The sequence below is a fragment of the Mya arenaria genome, chromosome 13 (assembly GCF_026914265.1).
Source record: "Mya arenaria isolate MELC-2E11 chromosome 13, ASM2691426v1".
Lineage (NCBI taxonomy): Eukaryota > Metazoa > Mollusca > Bivalvia > Myida > Myidae > Mya > Mya arenaria.
This window is the reverse complement of record NC_069134.1, coordinates 33,752,311-33,769,732: the sequence shown is the minus strand read 5'-3', so window position 1 is coordinate 33,769,732 and position 17,422 is coordinate 33,752,311. Positions and strand designations below refer to the sequence as shown.

The following is a 17,422-nucleotide window of genomic DNA, read 5'->3' as shown; positions in this document are numbered from 1 at the left end:
CGTTCGTACGATATCACGAGGAACGTGATGAACGCGAGTATCAGTGACAATACTGTGTACAATGCACAAGTTTAGAATGATACGTACGTACGATATCACAAGGAACGTAATGTATGCGAGTATCAGTGACAATACGGTGTACGTTTCACAAGTTTAGAATGATACGTACGTACGATATCACGAGGAACGTGATGTATGCGAGTATCAGTGACAATACGGTGTACGTTGCACAAGTTTAGAATGATACGTACGTACGATATCACGAGGAACGTAATGTATGCGAGTATCAGTGACAATACGGTGTACGTTTCACAAGTTTAGAATGATACGTACGTACGATATCACGAGGAACGTGATGTATGCGAGTATCAGTGACAATACTGTGTACGTTGCACACGTTTAGAATGATACGTACATACGATATCACGAGGAACATAATGTGCGCTAGTATCAGCGACAATACTGTGTACGTTTCACAAGTTTAGAATGATACGTACGTACGATATCACGAGGAACGTGATGTACGCGAGTATCAGCGAAAATAATGTATATGTTTCACAACTTTAGAATGACTAGTGCGTACGATATCACAAGGAACGTGATGTACGCGAGTATCAGCGAAAATAATGTGTATGTTTCACTAGTTTAGAATGACTAGTGCGTACGATATCACGAGAAGGTAATATGCGCGAGTATCAGCGACAATACAGTGTACGTATCACAAGTTTAGAATGACATGTACGTACGAAATCACGAGGAACGGAATGTGCGCTAGTATCAGCGATAATACTGTGTACGTCTCACAAGTTTAGAATGACACGTACGTACGATATCACGAGGAACGTGATGTAGGCGAATATCAGCGACAATACTGTGTACGTCTCACAAGTTTAGAATGATACGTACGTACGATATCACGAGGAACGTAATGTACGCGAGTATCAGCGACAAAACTGTGTATATCTCACAAGTTTAGAATGACACGTACATACGAAATCACGAGAAACGTAATGTACGCGAGTATCAGCAACAATATTGTGTACGTCTCACAAGTTTAGAATTACAAATACGCACGATATCACGAGGAACGTAATGCATGCGAGTATCAGGGAGCTTTAATACAAGTTTAATGTGGAATTTTGCTAACGAATTTAAACCCCAACTTCAGATATAACACTAACGCGTAGCTATAAAATATAGTTCAATAGCGAGACAGCATAAGTGTCACTTTTTAAATATTTAATACCTGGTAACATTCAGAGTCGATATTATGGATTCTACAAAAATCAAATAAAAATCACTCATATATAGTTATTTGGATTAACATCGGTGTACTTAGTACTGCCAAACAATTTTTTCCAAGAATTAAGAATGTTTTCTATTTTATTCCTGTGTTTGTTTGTTGGTAGTTGGCATCGTCGTGCAATATCAAACCTTCAAGAAAACTATTATTGAAAACCATCATAAAAGAGTAACATGAAACTTGGTACACGTTCACTACGACATATTCCTGCAAAGCACGTCCATTTACTCAGGCTACTTGTCCAGTTGAGCCCTTAAATCGGGTAATAAAACCAAACGTTGGTTTTGTATATATTTTGTAAATAATATCATTGTTAGATTGTTTGACTTCAGACTAAATGGGCCGTCTACCAACGGACGAGCGTTGGTTTTGTATTATTTTAAGTAATATCGTTGTTAGATTGTTATGACTTCAGACTATATGAGCTATGACCCAAGCGTGTTTAAAACATTCACTTTAATATCATATCGCAAAAGTTAGAATGACACCAGTCCAGAAGCCCAGTTGTTTTTATGCAATTCCTTCCCCTTTTTCTTTTTCCAAAACTTTTTAAGTGAAATTCATAGACCAGCGTTTTTTGTTTTTTTTTGGCGTGGTGAATCTGATTGTGTTTTTTACACTTTCCTTTTTCTTTTGTCTTTTATTGTGTTTGCGGACAAGAGATTGTGTGATCCCTTCTGCATCTTTTGCTGGTAGGTTATAGGTCGGTTTTGCTGTTTTTATAAAGCGTTCACGTTTCCTGTCTTTCTAACCGTTCGGTACACGCCATGTGACCACATCTAATACTATATAATTTTATATTTTCCTCGGGGAAAACTAGCATTAAGCACTAGCAGATGTAGAGGGGGTGCATTCGACCCCCCCCCCCCCCCACACACACTATCTATTTGCTAATTTGCTTTTTATTTCAAACTAGGAGAATAAAATGTGATCAAATGCGCCAAAAAAGGACCGTTTCAGACAAGAAATCGGTAAAGGAGTAAACATGTGAAAAGAGTTCTCTTTTGAGAAGGGAATAATTCATTTCATGTCCTTATAGCGGTTGTTGACAAAAGTCAGTATTTATGCGTCTGGTCGTATGGTCAATATACAAGAAGAGTTATATACGTATCTTGTCCACTATAACACAATATTTCAGCTTTAAGTTATTCCGTTCATCAACATTTATCACTACATATCATTATAAAAAATGGGTAGAAATGGATCAGGCCGAAATGGTAACTGGGCCGAAATGGTGACTGGGCGGGATTCACACGGATTCATCCTACCCTTCGTACGCTGAAGCCGCTAGCAGAGTATGGATAGGTAGAGTTGGGTGGCAGGAGCAAAACATGGCTCTCTCGATAAAAAAGACATAACGACAAGTGTATCCTTTCAGTTTTCAGGTTTTCATCTGATGCAATTTAGGTGGTGGTATGATAACTGTTCTGTTCAATTTCAATCTCTCATGCAGGAGCCGAAAACATTTGCTATGGAGAAAAGCAGCAGAGGTGCCTGAAACCTGGACATATTTAAGATAAAATAATCTGTATTTATAGTCGGTAATAAGAAAAAATAAACGTCTATATGTATTATTCTGCCACACGTTAAAATACATCGGGATCGGACGCATACCATTATTGTCCTATAGGTATGCGAGATTTCTAGACTTTGTATTCACGTTTACTATGGCGGTTTTTGAATCAAACGTTTAAAATGAAAGTCGAAAAATTCCGTGAGTATTCAATTTATTTGCAAATTCATTGATATTATCTGTCTATTCGGTAGCCACACGTAATAATAATCGACGCATCCATGTTCAAGACAGTTTCTGGTCGTATTTCATTAAAACGGAAACAGTCAGAAATCTTTCGAGGCATATATTAATTTCGTTCTTATAAATGTTAATTATCAAATTAAGCTTTAGCTTCCTATTTCGAAGATTTTCCGATAATTTTTGTAAATACGTTATATTTATCACCTTTTATCGAATATCCGTTAAATACGTTATGAATTTATATATCTATGTTTAGATATATTAATAATTAATTAATCGATACTCAAAGGAGAAAATAGATATATTTATCATATACTTAACTTACATTAATGATGAAATGGGATAAATAATCTCTATCATATGTTAAACGATTTTTATATAACCTCACCATTTGACAAAATAAATGAATGATACTGGCTCAACTTAAGATTATCTTCTTTTCCTTAGTGCGTAATTCTATAACAGTACGCACCCTGTCATCGATGCCTTTCGGTAAGTGAACGCTGCGCAGGAGAAGTACTTCCGGGTCATACATGGGCGCTAAGTTTACCTTTTAAAAGATGCCGAAAAAGCGGACAATAAAAAACTTCTGTAATAATGATCAAAAGGAGAACAAATTTTTCAAATCAAGGTAAAACTTTAAAAATATCATTATTTTACCATTCTAGCCCAAACAATTTATTTTTTAGCCAGGGATTCTCGGTTTATTTTTACTTGAAGTGAAGCCTAAAAAGGCGCTGATTTCTCTGTTGTTAATCTTTTCAAAGTTCTTATCATTTCACTCTTAATCCATTTTCAACCATGTTGGCCTGATTTTTTGAAGTATTATTCCTGCGAATTACTAAGCACCCATCCCGCTTTAGCTTTCTCATATGGATTCCTTTGTGGTTTTCTGATTCATGAACAAAAACCCAACAGTATGGCAGAGAATGAAATGACACTTCTTTTAGTCACAAGAGTTTGAACCAGTTGGTATCAGTTCAGGCCCATTATTCTTTGGTTTATGTTTGTCCTTAGACCTTATGCATCAGTCAATTGTAACCACAGCCCTACAGATCCAGGGGGATAGCCGGGGAAATTGGCCGAGTTTTTACCTTCCAGATGGCCCTGCATTGCCTGGTATACAGTATGTGGTTTTGTCTTCGCGCAAAAATTAGCTGGGAATGGGTCTGCCTAAGGTCCCTGGGTTGCCGGGGTACATTTGATGGGGGTTAACAAGCAGTTTGGAGGGGGTGGGGGCTGTGGTTACAATATTCTGGTGCATTATGGTCAAGCATAACCTGTGAAAGTGCAAGCACTCTTATTTAAAAGAGACCCCTTGGTTCTTTTTCGTGTGTGGTGTAAAGCATCGATACACAGGATACGACTTTACTGGGATAAACCAGTGCAGAGTACACCACTTTTCCAAGCAATACCCTAAACATGCCCAGCACCAAGCAAGTCACATGTTTCAACTCTAAACTTCTTTCGATTTGACCGGGGATTGAACCCACTACCTCCCGCTCTGTAGGGGGATGCCTCAACCACTATGCAACAGAGAAGGTTTCTTAGACTCATTAATAGGATTTTCTCTGTTTTAGTGTGGTCTGATTTAATAGTTACAAACTTCTCTAGTTTTTATGTCAAAACTATACATTTCAAAAAAACTGGCATAAGCATTTTTTTAAATTAAATGTTTGCATAATTTACACATAAATTAACACAGTAATATGAGACTTTTTGAGAGAGAAAAAAGTCATATCTTTACAATTCTCTGTACATATATTTACACACAGTCGAGTTCCTCAAGTAAGTCCCATCTCCTAACATCAATCTTTTATGTCTTACTCATGAAAGTGATGTATTTTCAGAAAAAGGAAGGCATCCAGCCCATTGGAGGAAATAGACATCAATGTTCCGCAGACCAACCATGTTAACAACAAACAATCAAAATCAAATGCCCCTTGGGAAAATAAGAAACCAGACCATACAGAGACGATCCTACACACAATGGGGCTCGACTATCTCTCACAGGGCAGCACAGATAGCTGTGCAAGCTCAGAGAACACAGAAAACACCCCAGCTTTGTTAGGAAAGGATGAGAACAGCCAGAGTAGCTGCTCCAGCTTTCATCTTCCTCCTGTGCCAGGGGTATGGGATTTTTTATTGTCTAATAATATATATATATATATATATTAGGGATGCAAACGAATATTCGATCGAACGTTTAATATTTGAATGTCAAAATTGGTATTCGAATATTCGATGCTTTTTGTTTGGTAAATATAATAATAAACCTTTTTCTTACATCTGTGCTGTTGTATATATTGGCTTGTCTTGTTTTTACAACGATTGGCCCCTAATGCGAGAGGCGTGAACGTGATGAAACTATACACACATCATATGTTTATAAGGGACACATAGTCAGAGACTATTAACAGTACCCGTAATTTTACAAAAACTTATTTTCGGTAAATTCTAATGACCATTAATGGATAATAAACGGAATCGGCAACCAAAGTGGTGTCATGGCTGTCAATTAAGCTGTGCAGTATTGCTCAAATTGCCGTAATGATATGGATGACATGTGCTAGTTATATGCTGTTTTCCATGTTTCAATATAACGTTCATGCTTTGAAATGTAACTGTATAGAATAGCAATTTATCTCATTGTTATACAATAGATGAGTCAAAATTCAGGGTAATTTTCGTTTTATTATTTACCTAATTTCCGAGTAGGTTTGATTTTTTCATAGTTATATTTAGAAGATGTCAATCCCAGAACGAGGCCGCTCTCATCCTACAGAACGACCTGTTGGTGCATCATGACATTCAACCAGGCATTAACGATCTTCGCCTTTTTCAGTGGAATTGAAATTTTCGTTTAAATTTGTTCAAAAGCTATTGCATTTGTTAGATAATTTTGTAAATGGGGAATTTCATTGCCAATGTTTGGAAAATCAGGGTCCTTCGCGTATACTGGCTATGACGAAGAAGGGTTAAAATGCCCCGGCTATTACTAAAGCAAACAATAAAAGTTGTTTACTTCTTATACATTCATAATGGTATTCGAATATCAATTTTGCCATTTGTTTGCATCCCTTATATATATATATATATATTATATATATATATATATATATATATATATATATATATATATATATATATATACTTGTCCTGACGCGAAATATTTGGTTGTCCGGGACAGTCGGATTACCGTTTATGTCAAACTCTGTTATGGAATCATTCAAAAAAGTAGAAATCTTTCAATAAAGATATAAAAGAAATGACAATGAAATTATCAAAAGTTTTCCAGGGCAAAATTTAAAAAACCAAAAAAAATATCAACAGAAGGCTTTAAAATCTGATAAATGCTCTTGTGTATATTGTATTTAAATGTATTTTGATATTTCTGTAAAACAATTTGGCTCTATTTCTTTTATGGTCAACATTTTTCAGCAAATACACCATAATATGATATAATTTGTACAATATTCAGGCTATGACTGTCTGGTTCATTGATGTTCTGTTCTGGGTTTATACTCGAACTGCAATTATAAACTTGCCCTTATATTTCAGGCACCAAGAGTCCTTTTAGACAGTCATCGAGACAACCTTACATCCAGCAGTGACGACTCTGAGAACAGCCTTGATCCAAATGTTACCCCATCCTTGAAATTGTTACACTCTAACCCACAACACTTACATCTATGCATCAACAGACCAGCCAAAAGACAGAAAACAGACCCGGATGCATTTGGTAACATTTTACGGAAATTCACAATTTTGCAAGTCAAAGCTTGATATAGTACAAGATAAATCAGTTACCCTGTTATGAACTTGGCAATACAAAAAGGCTGCCATACTTATTGATTTGACCTCATGGCTTATATTTTTTCAATAGTTGCTGTAGTTTAATACACTTGCTATTGAAAAATTGGAATAAAAAAATAACAACCTCTGAAATGTAAACACCAGAATTTGACCCAAGCTTGGCAATTATTTTACCAGCACAGGACTTGTGCTATTTTCGACTGTACACTCTGTAAACACAGAAATATGAAATACTGGAATTATTTGTGTTAAGACAATTTATTTGCTATTAGTCTTTAAGATAAGTTCATGGAATCATGAGCAATCACTTTCTGTTTCAGATCATTTCAGCTTGCTGTCAGATGAAATGGTATTAGGTGTGTTCAGCTGGTTGCCAAAGTTTGTGCTTGCAAAATGTGCTAGAGTGTGCAAGAAATGGAGCAGATTAGTGTAAGGCATTCATTTTCACATTGTAGTTTTTAATGTCATAATACTTTAATGCATCTAATTGTTGAACATATTACAGTGTACTATGTTCTCAGCTAAAAAGTTATGGAAGGTTTCTGCACCCTGTACTTTATTGGTAGCCAGAGCCTTTTTACTAGTTATGGGGAAGACAACCTAGCCCTTTTTGGATTGATTTTAAATTTTGAATCAGAGAATGAAATATTAAAAAGCACGTTATTGTATTAAAGAATCATGTTCCATATATGAGTCTCGACTTGAGTATGTGGGTATTTACAGTTCTGAAAAAAATAATATGATTATTTGTTACTAGTAGCTTAGCTTGACAGTCATCATATCTAGTCTTATGAATTAACAGCCGAAGTTGTTGCTCTATTGGCACTATGCTTGGCATAAAAAATAAAATAACGCCCCCCTGATATATTAATTTTTGTTAAATTCTAGTTTTTATAAAGCAGTACTTTTGGATATTTTTGTGTGGCAAGCAGTAGTATAAAAATTCGGACTTATTCATCCAAAAGTCTAATTTTGATGACTGCTGTTGAATAACTGAAGTAACACTACCGGATATTTCAAAATTTCAAATACTTGATATTTAGTTTGCATATATTTGAACTGCTCTATAATATCCATATGTCGATTTGACTTGTCTTACAGGCTAGATGAGTCATTATGGAAGAGACTTGACTTGTCTGCCAGAACCCTGGGTCCAGGAGTACTTGGTCTTGTCTTGAACAGAGGAGTTATGGCATTACGACTGGCAAAAACAGAGGTAGTGATCATTGTTCTTATTAGACAAGTACACTCACAATAGACAATAATGTTATTTAAATACACAGCCTATGTATAAAGCAAGCCTCTACTGTTCTACAGGGGTAAATACATGTTAAGTTTGAATGTTAACTAATGTCAAAGAATGACGAAGATACTGTGAAGAACATAACTGTTTATCAGGCTTTGCTTTTTTGTTCATGTATCATTTAAGCACCACATTTGCTGAATGTGTTCATTTCTGATATCAGATTTTATGCCATTTGAACTTGTCATTTGATGTTTGTTCTCATTTCAGATTGAGGGACCAATATTTACCGGCCCATCTAGTCCTATGAAATCAGCAAGGTAAACTTTGTTTAGAATAATCCTTTTAAAGTTAAAATCAAAATTAGACTGAGATGAACAATCCGGAATTCTTCAACTAGTCACTCATCTTATATTAATTCAGACTTTGTCCAGTTAGCTTAAGTGGTTTAAATTAGTATTTACTGTTTATTACCATAAGCGCAGTTGTTTCTCAACAATTTGTACCGGGTTCAATTCCCTATCCAGACAAATGTCATTTTGGTTTGTTGTCACCAATTCAGACAAGTGGGCTTTCATTGGATAATTTGGTTTACCCACACAACTCAATCCACACTCTTGTGCAACATCCTGCCAACCAGAGTGAGTGAGAATTAGTTAATATAAGTTTACTCACAATCCACAATATGTTAAAACAAATATCAAAGAATCATTAAATTTCTGAAATGTTATATATTTTAACAAGTAGCATGAAAGTTTTGCACACACGGTTGGCGATACTATGTGAACTACACATTCCAGGTTGTGTAAAGTGCAATACCTGGACCTGAGTATGGCAGGAACCAGCCCTGAAGTGCTCGAGGAAATCTTCTCCATATGTAAAGAGCTGCGGAAACTCAGCCTGGAAAACCTCCAGCTAAACGACAAAGTGTGCAGGTAAAGGGATAATAGAAACAATGTTCTGATCATCTGGCACCAATTTCTTGAACAGTATTCTTTATAACATGGCTGAGGATCCAGCTAAGCACATTATATTTCTTTTGATATAAGTTTAATATTAAGTCATGAAATCAAAATTTAGAGCATTTAACTTCAGGCTAGTGTACAGTTATAAAGATTGCTGTTTTTTTGCTCGGACATTTCCATCTAACAGTAGAAAGTACCTCGAAATTAATATACATGACTTTGGATAGATTAATCTATTTTTATTTTTATCCCCCGCCTATGAAATAGGGAGGGGGATATTGAAATGGCGTTGTCTGTCCGTCTGTCTTTCCGTCCGTCACCTGCATTTTCTCAGTAACTAGCTGGTAGAATTTCATGAAACTTAAAATAAATATGAACCACTATACTGGAATGATGCCCGTCCAAAAAAAAAATTGATTGGTCAATTGTCCTTGGAGTTATTGCCCGTGATTTTTTGAAAAATGCACATTCACAGCCATTTCTCAGTCACTAGCTGGCAGAATTTCATGAAACTTAAAATAAATATGAATTACTATACTGGGATGATGCCTGTTCATTTTTCTTTTGGATTGGTCAATTGTACTTTGAGTTATTGCCCTTGATTTTTTGAAAAACTCTCATTTACAGCCATTTCTCAGTAACTAGATGGTAGAAATTCTTGAAACTTGAAATAAATATGAACCAACATACTGCGCTGATGCCTGTTTATTTATATTTTGGATTGTGTAATTTCTATATGAGTTATTTGCCCTTGATTTATTAAAAGATCCATGTTTGCAGCCTTTTCTATGCAACTAGCTGGTAGAATTTCATGACACTTGGAATAAATAAGAACCAACATACTGTGATGATGCCTGTCTATTTTTCTTTTGGATTGGTCAATTGTCCTTAAGTTATTGCCCTTGATTTATTAAAAAATCATTGTTTGCAGCCGTTTCTCAGTAACTAGCTGCTAGAATTTTATGAAACTTGATAATAATAAATGACATCCCCTTAGTTTTGTAATATCAATTTTTAACCCATTCACCGTTGAAAATAGTGCAGTTCCAGATAAGACGCCGCTTTTAAAGGTGGCGTCTTATCTTATACTGTACTATTTTGCAATGATTGATGTTTCCGAGTAAGCAGTTTCGGAAAAGACAGTTTTATTTAATCATCCCTCTGATTTATGTCGTTAAAATTTTTTAACAAAAAGTAGTCCAGGTCGATATTTTATAATTTGGCTCGGAAAGGGATAAACCAATGTGCTTATCTTATTCTTTCTGAATTTTTTTTTAACCTTCAAGCATAAACAAGCCATCAAGCACAAACAAGCCATCGTTGGCGGGGGATATCTTTTCACTGAAAATGCTTGTTATTTGTAAAATCAAGTTGAAGCAAATTTGGCTAAATGAAGTAAGACTTTAAACCTGTTTTGGTTTAGAAATTGGGCCAGTTGAAATGTTATACATTTCTCTCAGACTGTTTAAAATCATTTTAATAACAGTGGAACATGTAAATGCCATATGAGCATTTAGTTTTATTTGGATATTTCTGTAAACTGAAATTCAAGCTAAAATTTAATTGTCAACAATATTAACTGAAGAAGATCTTATATGTGTCAATAATCATATGAGGAATAATAATCATATATCGAATTCAAAGAGATGCTTAAGGAAATATTTGTTGAACTATTTGATATGTGAGTTTAATGTGTTTTACCAGCCTAATTTGGGTGAATCATGAGTTGACAACAATCAACATGTGTAAGGTAATCATAACCATATATGTAATCTGTAGTATGTATTGTGCCACTTGATCTAAGCCAGTATGGTCACTGTTTCTACTTTCAGTCTGATCGGAGAGAACCGTGAGCTGACCACACTCAACATGGCCATGTGTCAGGGCATCTCAGTCAACAGTCTTATACCCATACTCTCCAATTGCCGACAGTATGTGAAACCTTTTACACATTGATGACATTCAATGCCCTAAACATTTTAACAAAATTGGCTCAAAGTAAATTGTTGATAATAACATTGTATATTGAGAGCATGATTAACCTTGTTTGCCTTCAAATGAGATACAGCGAAATTTTGTCTGTGTCAACTACCGAATTTTACTGTAGATAATAAGCGCGTGTCAATTGTAAAAAAAAACTGGAAAAGTTAACAACATCCAATTGTATAAAACCAGTTAATTTTTAGGTAAGGATAAAGTAAGTCAAAATGTTAATTGATTTGTCAATATTTATCAAATAATCACTATTGACCAAATTAATTGCTGGAATGTGCAATCTAGCCTAAAGTTTACATGTTGATAAGTTAACCAGATATTTACATTGGTCCCTGTTTGACAAGTTATCCGCATGTTCTCTTTTGGCTATTTTGCACATAGAAGCATTCTAATCCGTCAACAGTCATTATTGAATAAATATCAACAAAAAAACATTTTGACTTATTTAAATCAAACCAAAGAATTAACTGGTTTTATACTTAAGAAGCTACCTGTAACAATATATGAATGAGGCCAATTAATTCCCACTATTACACTCGTTGCAGGTTGGAGTCCCTACATGTAGGATGGACAAATCTTCACCATCATAGCGTCGTCTACATGTGTCTGTGTGCCCCACCCTCTCTCACCCACCTCAACATCAGCGGCTGTAGGGAAAATATCACTGATGAAGGTAGGAATTTCTAGTTACTGAAAGTACCAAGTTTCCTTATTTTATTATCTCTTTATTCATATGAAATGAAAATAAGAATTTCCAAAATAAATTATTTCTCTTGATCTTTAATATTAAAAAAAACACCATACTTTAATGTTAAAAACACTTCTTTTAATTTGACTATGAACAATTTCAGAAATTGACTTAAGTAAGGAAATGAATTAAGAAACTTAATGAATACAGCCCCTGTACTACATCTGTTAAATGAACAAGCTTGAAGTCACTAGTGCTTGGCATAAGAATATCAATAAACCCTGCTATTTAAAATCCAGAATTTGAGCTATCCCAAAAGGCATTTTACAAGTGCAGGACCTTGTGTACCTTAGCTATATATTTTTTGTCGTATTTCAGAGGTTCTTCAACTGTGCAAGACGTGTCCCTATCTTCGGGAACTTGATCTCAGCGACTCTACGGCCCTGACCAACACCTCTGTCACATCTATAATAGAAAACCTTCCCTGCTTGGAGCATATCTCCCTCAGCAGGTGCTACCACATATCTCCTGGGGTGATACCGTAAGTAGAATCTTAACTGATGATTTTGTTTTGTTATGGTCATTTCCGGTTTTCACCGTCAAAATTTTGGCAAGAAATATCTTAAATGTCTTTCATTCAATAGAAAGTATATACCTTTGAGTTTGTCTTCAATAGACATTTATAACATAACCATTTGAAACCATATAGATAACTCCCAAAGATGGGCCATTTTAGTCATTAAAGGAATAAAATCACTAATTATTTGTGTTTTAGAAGAGAAATAGTCACTGGAATTATATTTTTTATGTTTTAGTGAGCTTAACGAGATGCCTTCGCTGATGGCTGTGAATGTTTTTGGGATGTTACGAGAGGGTCCGCTAGAAGTGCTTAAGGTGAACATGCCGAGGGTGGAAGTCAACACTTTCCACTTCTCTGACGTTGCACGTCCAACCACCGGCATCAGGCGTACCAGTATATGGGGAATCAGAGTGCGAGATAACGCTGCATAGGGCCTTTTATTGTTGTGTTTGTTATATTGCACCATATGTGTTCATAAATCTATAATATTCAAGTAAAAATTAGTAGGATACTGGTTAACAGGGCAAGTTTGTTTTAAAAGCACTGACTATGGATGTGATTATTGTTTTAAAATACTTATAGCACTGACCATGGATGTGAATATTTTTACATTACCTAGTGTGTTATAGGGACTCGCCACCAGATGGTACAATTGCAAGAAAAAAAAACATTGTCAAAAACTTAAATACTTTAAAATGATGTATTATTGGCCTCATACAAGCTCAAATTGACAATTCTAGGCTTGTTTTGTGGAAATAATGTATTTGCCGATTGCCATCTGGTGTCTAGCCCTTTAATTGACTAAGAACACCAGACATGTTAATATCACATTACTGCACTTAGATAGATTTTCCATTGTTGTTAGCCATTTGCATTAATTAACTGCTCATGGATGTAATCTTATACACTAAATGTTTAAAAATTAAGCTGGTTAATGTGTTTATGTATGTAAACCAAATGACTGTGTTCATTGAGTAGCATCCTGTATTGTGTTCATTTACTTGCAGTACAGGGCTGCTCATATTTTTTGTAAACCAAATATGTTCATTAACTTGCAGTACAGGGCTGCTCATAATCTCTGTACACCAAATGTGTTCATTAACTTGCAGTACAGGGCTGCTCATAATCTCTGTACACCAAATGTGTTCATTTACTTGCAGTACAGGGCTGCTCATAATTTATGGCCACCAAATGTGTTCATTAACTTGCAGTACAGGGCTGCTCATAAATTATGTACACCAAATATGTTCATTAACTTGCAGTACAGGGCTGCTCATAATCTCTGTACACCAAATGTGTTCATTTACTTGCAGTACAGGGCTGCTCATAATCTCTGTACACCAAATGTGTTCATTAACTTGCAGTACAGGGCTGCTCATAATTTATGTACACCAAATATGTTCATTGACTTGCAATACAGGGCTTCACATAATTCTGCAGTACAGGGTTGTTCATAATTTGATTACACCAAATGTGTTCATTTAAAATAGTGTGTAAGGTATAGAATCAGGGGAAAAATGTATTTTCATGCATTTGCAAAAAAAAATCAGGAATAGATGTAAACTTGATGAAATGTTTCAAATTGATAATTGCTCAACTTTAGAACGAAGTGTAACAGATAAACATTAATTTCATTGTTGTTCATCTGATTTATGCTCAAAGTAGATAGACTTAACTCTTTTTTGTTGAATTGAGTAACTTAGACAAAAGCATACGGTATATTCTAAGGCCACACCAAACTGAAGTAATTCTTGAAGATACTGCTCCAATTTGTCTAAAAAAAAAACCGAAGAAAAAAACACAAGAAACATTAAATTTTGTAAAGCTATTTTACATGAATGAACGCAAAAAATGTTAGAAAATTCCTCTGACAACTGCCTAATTACTGACATAGTTGTATTATATCAATCAACTGTGAAGCATTTTTGCCTGAAATTGCGCATAGAAGGGAGAATAAAGTTATTATTACTTGAGATAAGTGTTTTTAAATTATAAATGATCAAGGAAAAAGTGGTTTTTGCTTTCGCCCATTTCTGTTTTTAAAGGAAATGGAAAAATTGTATTTTTATTTCGCCAGCTAGTTCCAATATTTTAAACCAAAATCTACAGAACAAAAAAATTAAATGGTGTGGTCTTAAATTATTTGTAGGGAAATTTATCAAATCCATTCCGAATATATTACTATCCATGCTTCAAAAGTGCATATTTTAAACCATTCATTTTGCAGTTGTTCTGTGTAATTTATGTAAATCATCTTTTTTTAACTTGTTGAAAGAACAACAACATTTATACACACATTTTGGTCAGTATTGGCCTTAGAATAACATTTAAATGATTTCACTGTCAGTTACATCATAAAAGTGTCATTCAGGGGTTCCACCAAAGTTCAGGATTAAGACTAAAATCATGATTGACAGCTTTAAACTTCACACAGTTGTACAGTAGTAAAGATTGTTTTTTGCTTTGACTTTTGCACAAAAACAGTAGAAAGTATCTTGAAATGAAATATAAATGTCTTCAGAAACAATTTTAAGAGGAGGTATAAGCCCCTTTGGTTTGGGCATGAATCCCTTACTCTTAAACAGTCCCCCTGCTATTCTTCAAGATTGACAACTAGAGCTCCTTTGTTTGTGATAGGTAAATTGGAAATTAATGTTTAAAACGCAAGTTTATGGTCCAATTTTGTTGACCATTATAGATGATTTTTTTTTGTTAATTTGGCACGTATTACAATCCGTCTCACTGTCTATGTCATACTTGTATAAATGAAAAATGCGATAAATACATATTGCCACCAAAAGTGTTCAATAATACTTATACTGCAGCAGAAAAATGTCACCATGTTATTTAAGACATATTTTTGTTGTATTTGAGTAGATTTTCTCTGGATGTGTGTCTGATTTTAATTTGAAAGAAGTGTATGGCAAAGTTTACATAAGGCAATGATATTAATCTCCTACTGTTTGGATGAAGTGTTAATCAATACCTTTAGGTTGTTTCAATGGAATGGTTCACATTGACCGAATTGCCAGTAATTATATTACCTCTAGCAATTAAAATTTTTATGCAAATTCAGTGTTCATGTTGGTATTGATTGTATGTCTGGTGAATTCATTCCAACTTTATTTTATATTCGCATTAGTGTACCTGTTGAATATTTTAAATAAATTGGCATATCTGATGAATTTTATGGCTGCGTTGGCGTACTTGCTGAATTTTATAAATGCTTTGGCATACCTGGTGCATTTATAAATGTGTTGGCATACCTGGTGCATTTATAAATGTGTTGGCATACCTGGTGCATTTATAAATGTGTTGGCATACCTGTTGCATTTATAAATGTGTTGGCATACCTGGTGCATTTATAAAGGTGTTGGCATACCTGGTGAATTTATAAATGTGTTGGCATACCTGGTGAATTTATAAATGTGTTGGCATACCTTGTGAATTTATAAATGTGTTGGCGTACCCGCTGAATTTTATAAATGCATTGGCATATCTTGTGAATTGTATAAATGTGTTGGCATACCTGGTGAATTTATAAATGTGTTGGCATACCTGGTGAATTTATAAACGTGTTGGCATACCTGGTGAATTTATAAACATGTTGGCATACCTGGTGAATTTATAAACGAGTTGGCATACCTGGTGACCTAACTTATTTTGTGGAATGAAGAATATAATACACAGAATGGTCTCTATATTTTAACAGTGTGTGAATGTTTGTGAAAGTATGACCATGTCCGGTAAATTAGTATATTTTTCTATGATATCTGATAGTATATAATATGCATATAAGTGTTAATAACATTGTACCAGATTAAACTGGTTAATCAATGTTTAATTGATTTTGGCTTTTCTATACAAGACTTTGCTATAGATTTTTGTGAATGTTCATGCTGCATCGAGGCAATTTAATTGCTCAAATTGCCTATATGGATGAGTCTTGAATGCTACATAATGATTCAAATAAAGTCTTGGAAATAATGTAGACAAACCATCATGTATTTTATGTTTGTAAATTAGAAGATCAGCATTATAATATGAGAAGACGTTTTGTAGAAAGAATGTTACATGACTTGTGTATCGGTTGTAAATAGGTGTGTTGGGTGAATGTGTGCATAAACGCCTGAACTTGATTTAATTGATGCTCTTGTTTTATTGTTCATGTTTTAATTATGTTTTTACATGTGCAAAATCAATTGAATAAATTGTTGCTATTTTGGTACACATTCTGATGTTTTTCCTGATACTGTCTGTTGGCCAAACAGGTGTTGAGTTTAGAGAATGAATTGATAAGTTTATACTATCTTTGTTAAGCTCAATTGTGAGTTCGTGACGAAAGCTGATAGCTTATTGAATCACTCTCGAGTCCGTTTCCTGGGTAAAAACCAGTAATGGTGTCTATTTTGAGAGGCGTTGAATAGTACCCCTGGTGGGGATTGAACCCACAACCTCTTGGGGGAGAGGCAGACACCTACACCACTAGACCACTATCACCAGTCCTTCTCACCCAATAAATTGAAGTCATAGTTGAGTAGGAGGGCAAATGTCCTGGCTTGTATCAGAATGGCAGTGTCCTCTCAACAACTAATGTTGGATTGACATACAGGAATGTAGGAAGGTCATTGCATAGATCAACTGAAGAATTTGAAATTTACTACATTGAAAGAGCAAAAATGAATGGAAAATGCATTGGCTTGGTAATAAGCTTTAATACTTCCTAATTTCCTTAACTTCAAGCTTGAAGTTCTAAGTAGTAGGTTAAGGTTGGCATTACACACTTTTTCAACTCAATAACAGTGCTACTAGGTGGAGCAAAGGAGTTGTGACTATAGAAAGTTTATTTTCATTTTTTGGGGGGCAATCTAGCCTGGCCTAAAACATCTGGCTTTATTGCGGAGTTGCCGCAAGTATTCTCAGCATTTTTGGTGGTGCAAAATCTATAACACTGGCAATAACTAACAAGAGCTTTCATAGGACAGCTTGCTCGATTATATGAAAGTTCTCCATGAACTATTGCTACTTACCAAGTTTGGTCGCGATATGTCAACCCTAAATTAAGTTATTCAGTAC

The 17,422-nt window shown here is 34.8% G+C and overlaps 1 protein-coding gene across 1 annotated transcript; it reads left to right on the top strand.

Annotated features, from left to right (window-relative positions):
* The first annotated feature begins 3,578 nt into the window (after positions 1-3,578).
* Positions 3,579-16,557, top strand: LOC128213014 (S-phase kinase-associated protein 2-like). The gene is made up of 11 exons (XM_052918470.1): positions 3,579-3,690; positions 4,910-5,189; positions 6,621-6,801; positions 7,196-7,304; positions 7,977-8,091; positions 8,389-8,438; positions 8,919-9,053; positions 10,916-11,014; positions 11,624-11,751; positions 12,145-12,307; positions 12,582-16,557. Exons 1-11 carry the CDS (start codon positions 3,620-3,622, stop codon positions 12,775-12,777), a joined length of 1,527 nt encoding a protein of 508 aa, XP_052774430.1. The 5' UTR covers positions 3,579-3,619; the 3' UTR covers positions 12,778-16,557.
* The last annotated feature ends 865 nt before the right edge of the window (positions 16,558-17,422 follow it).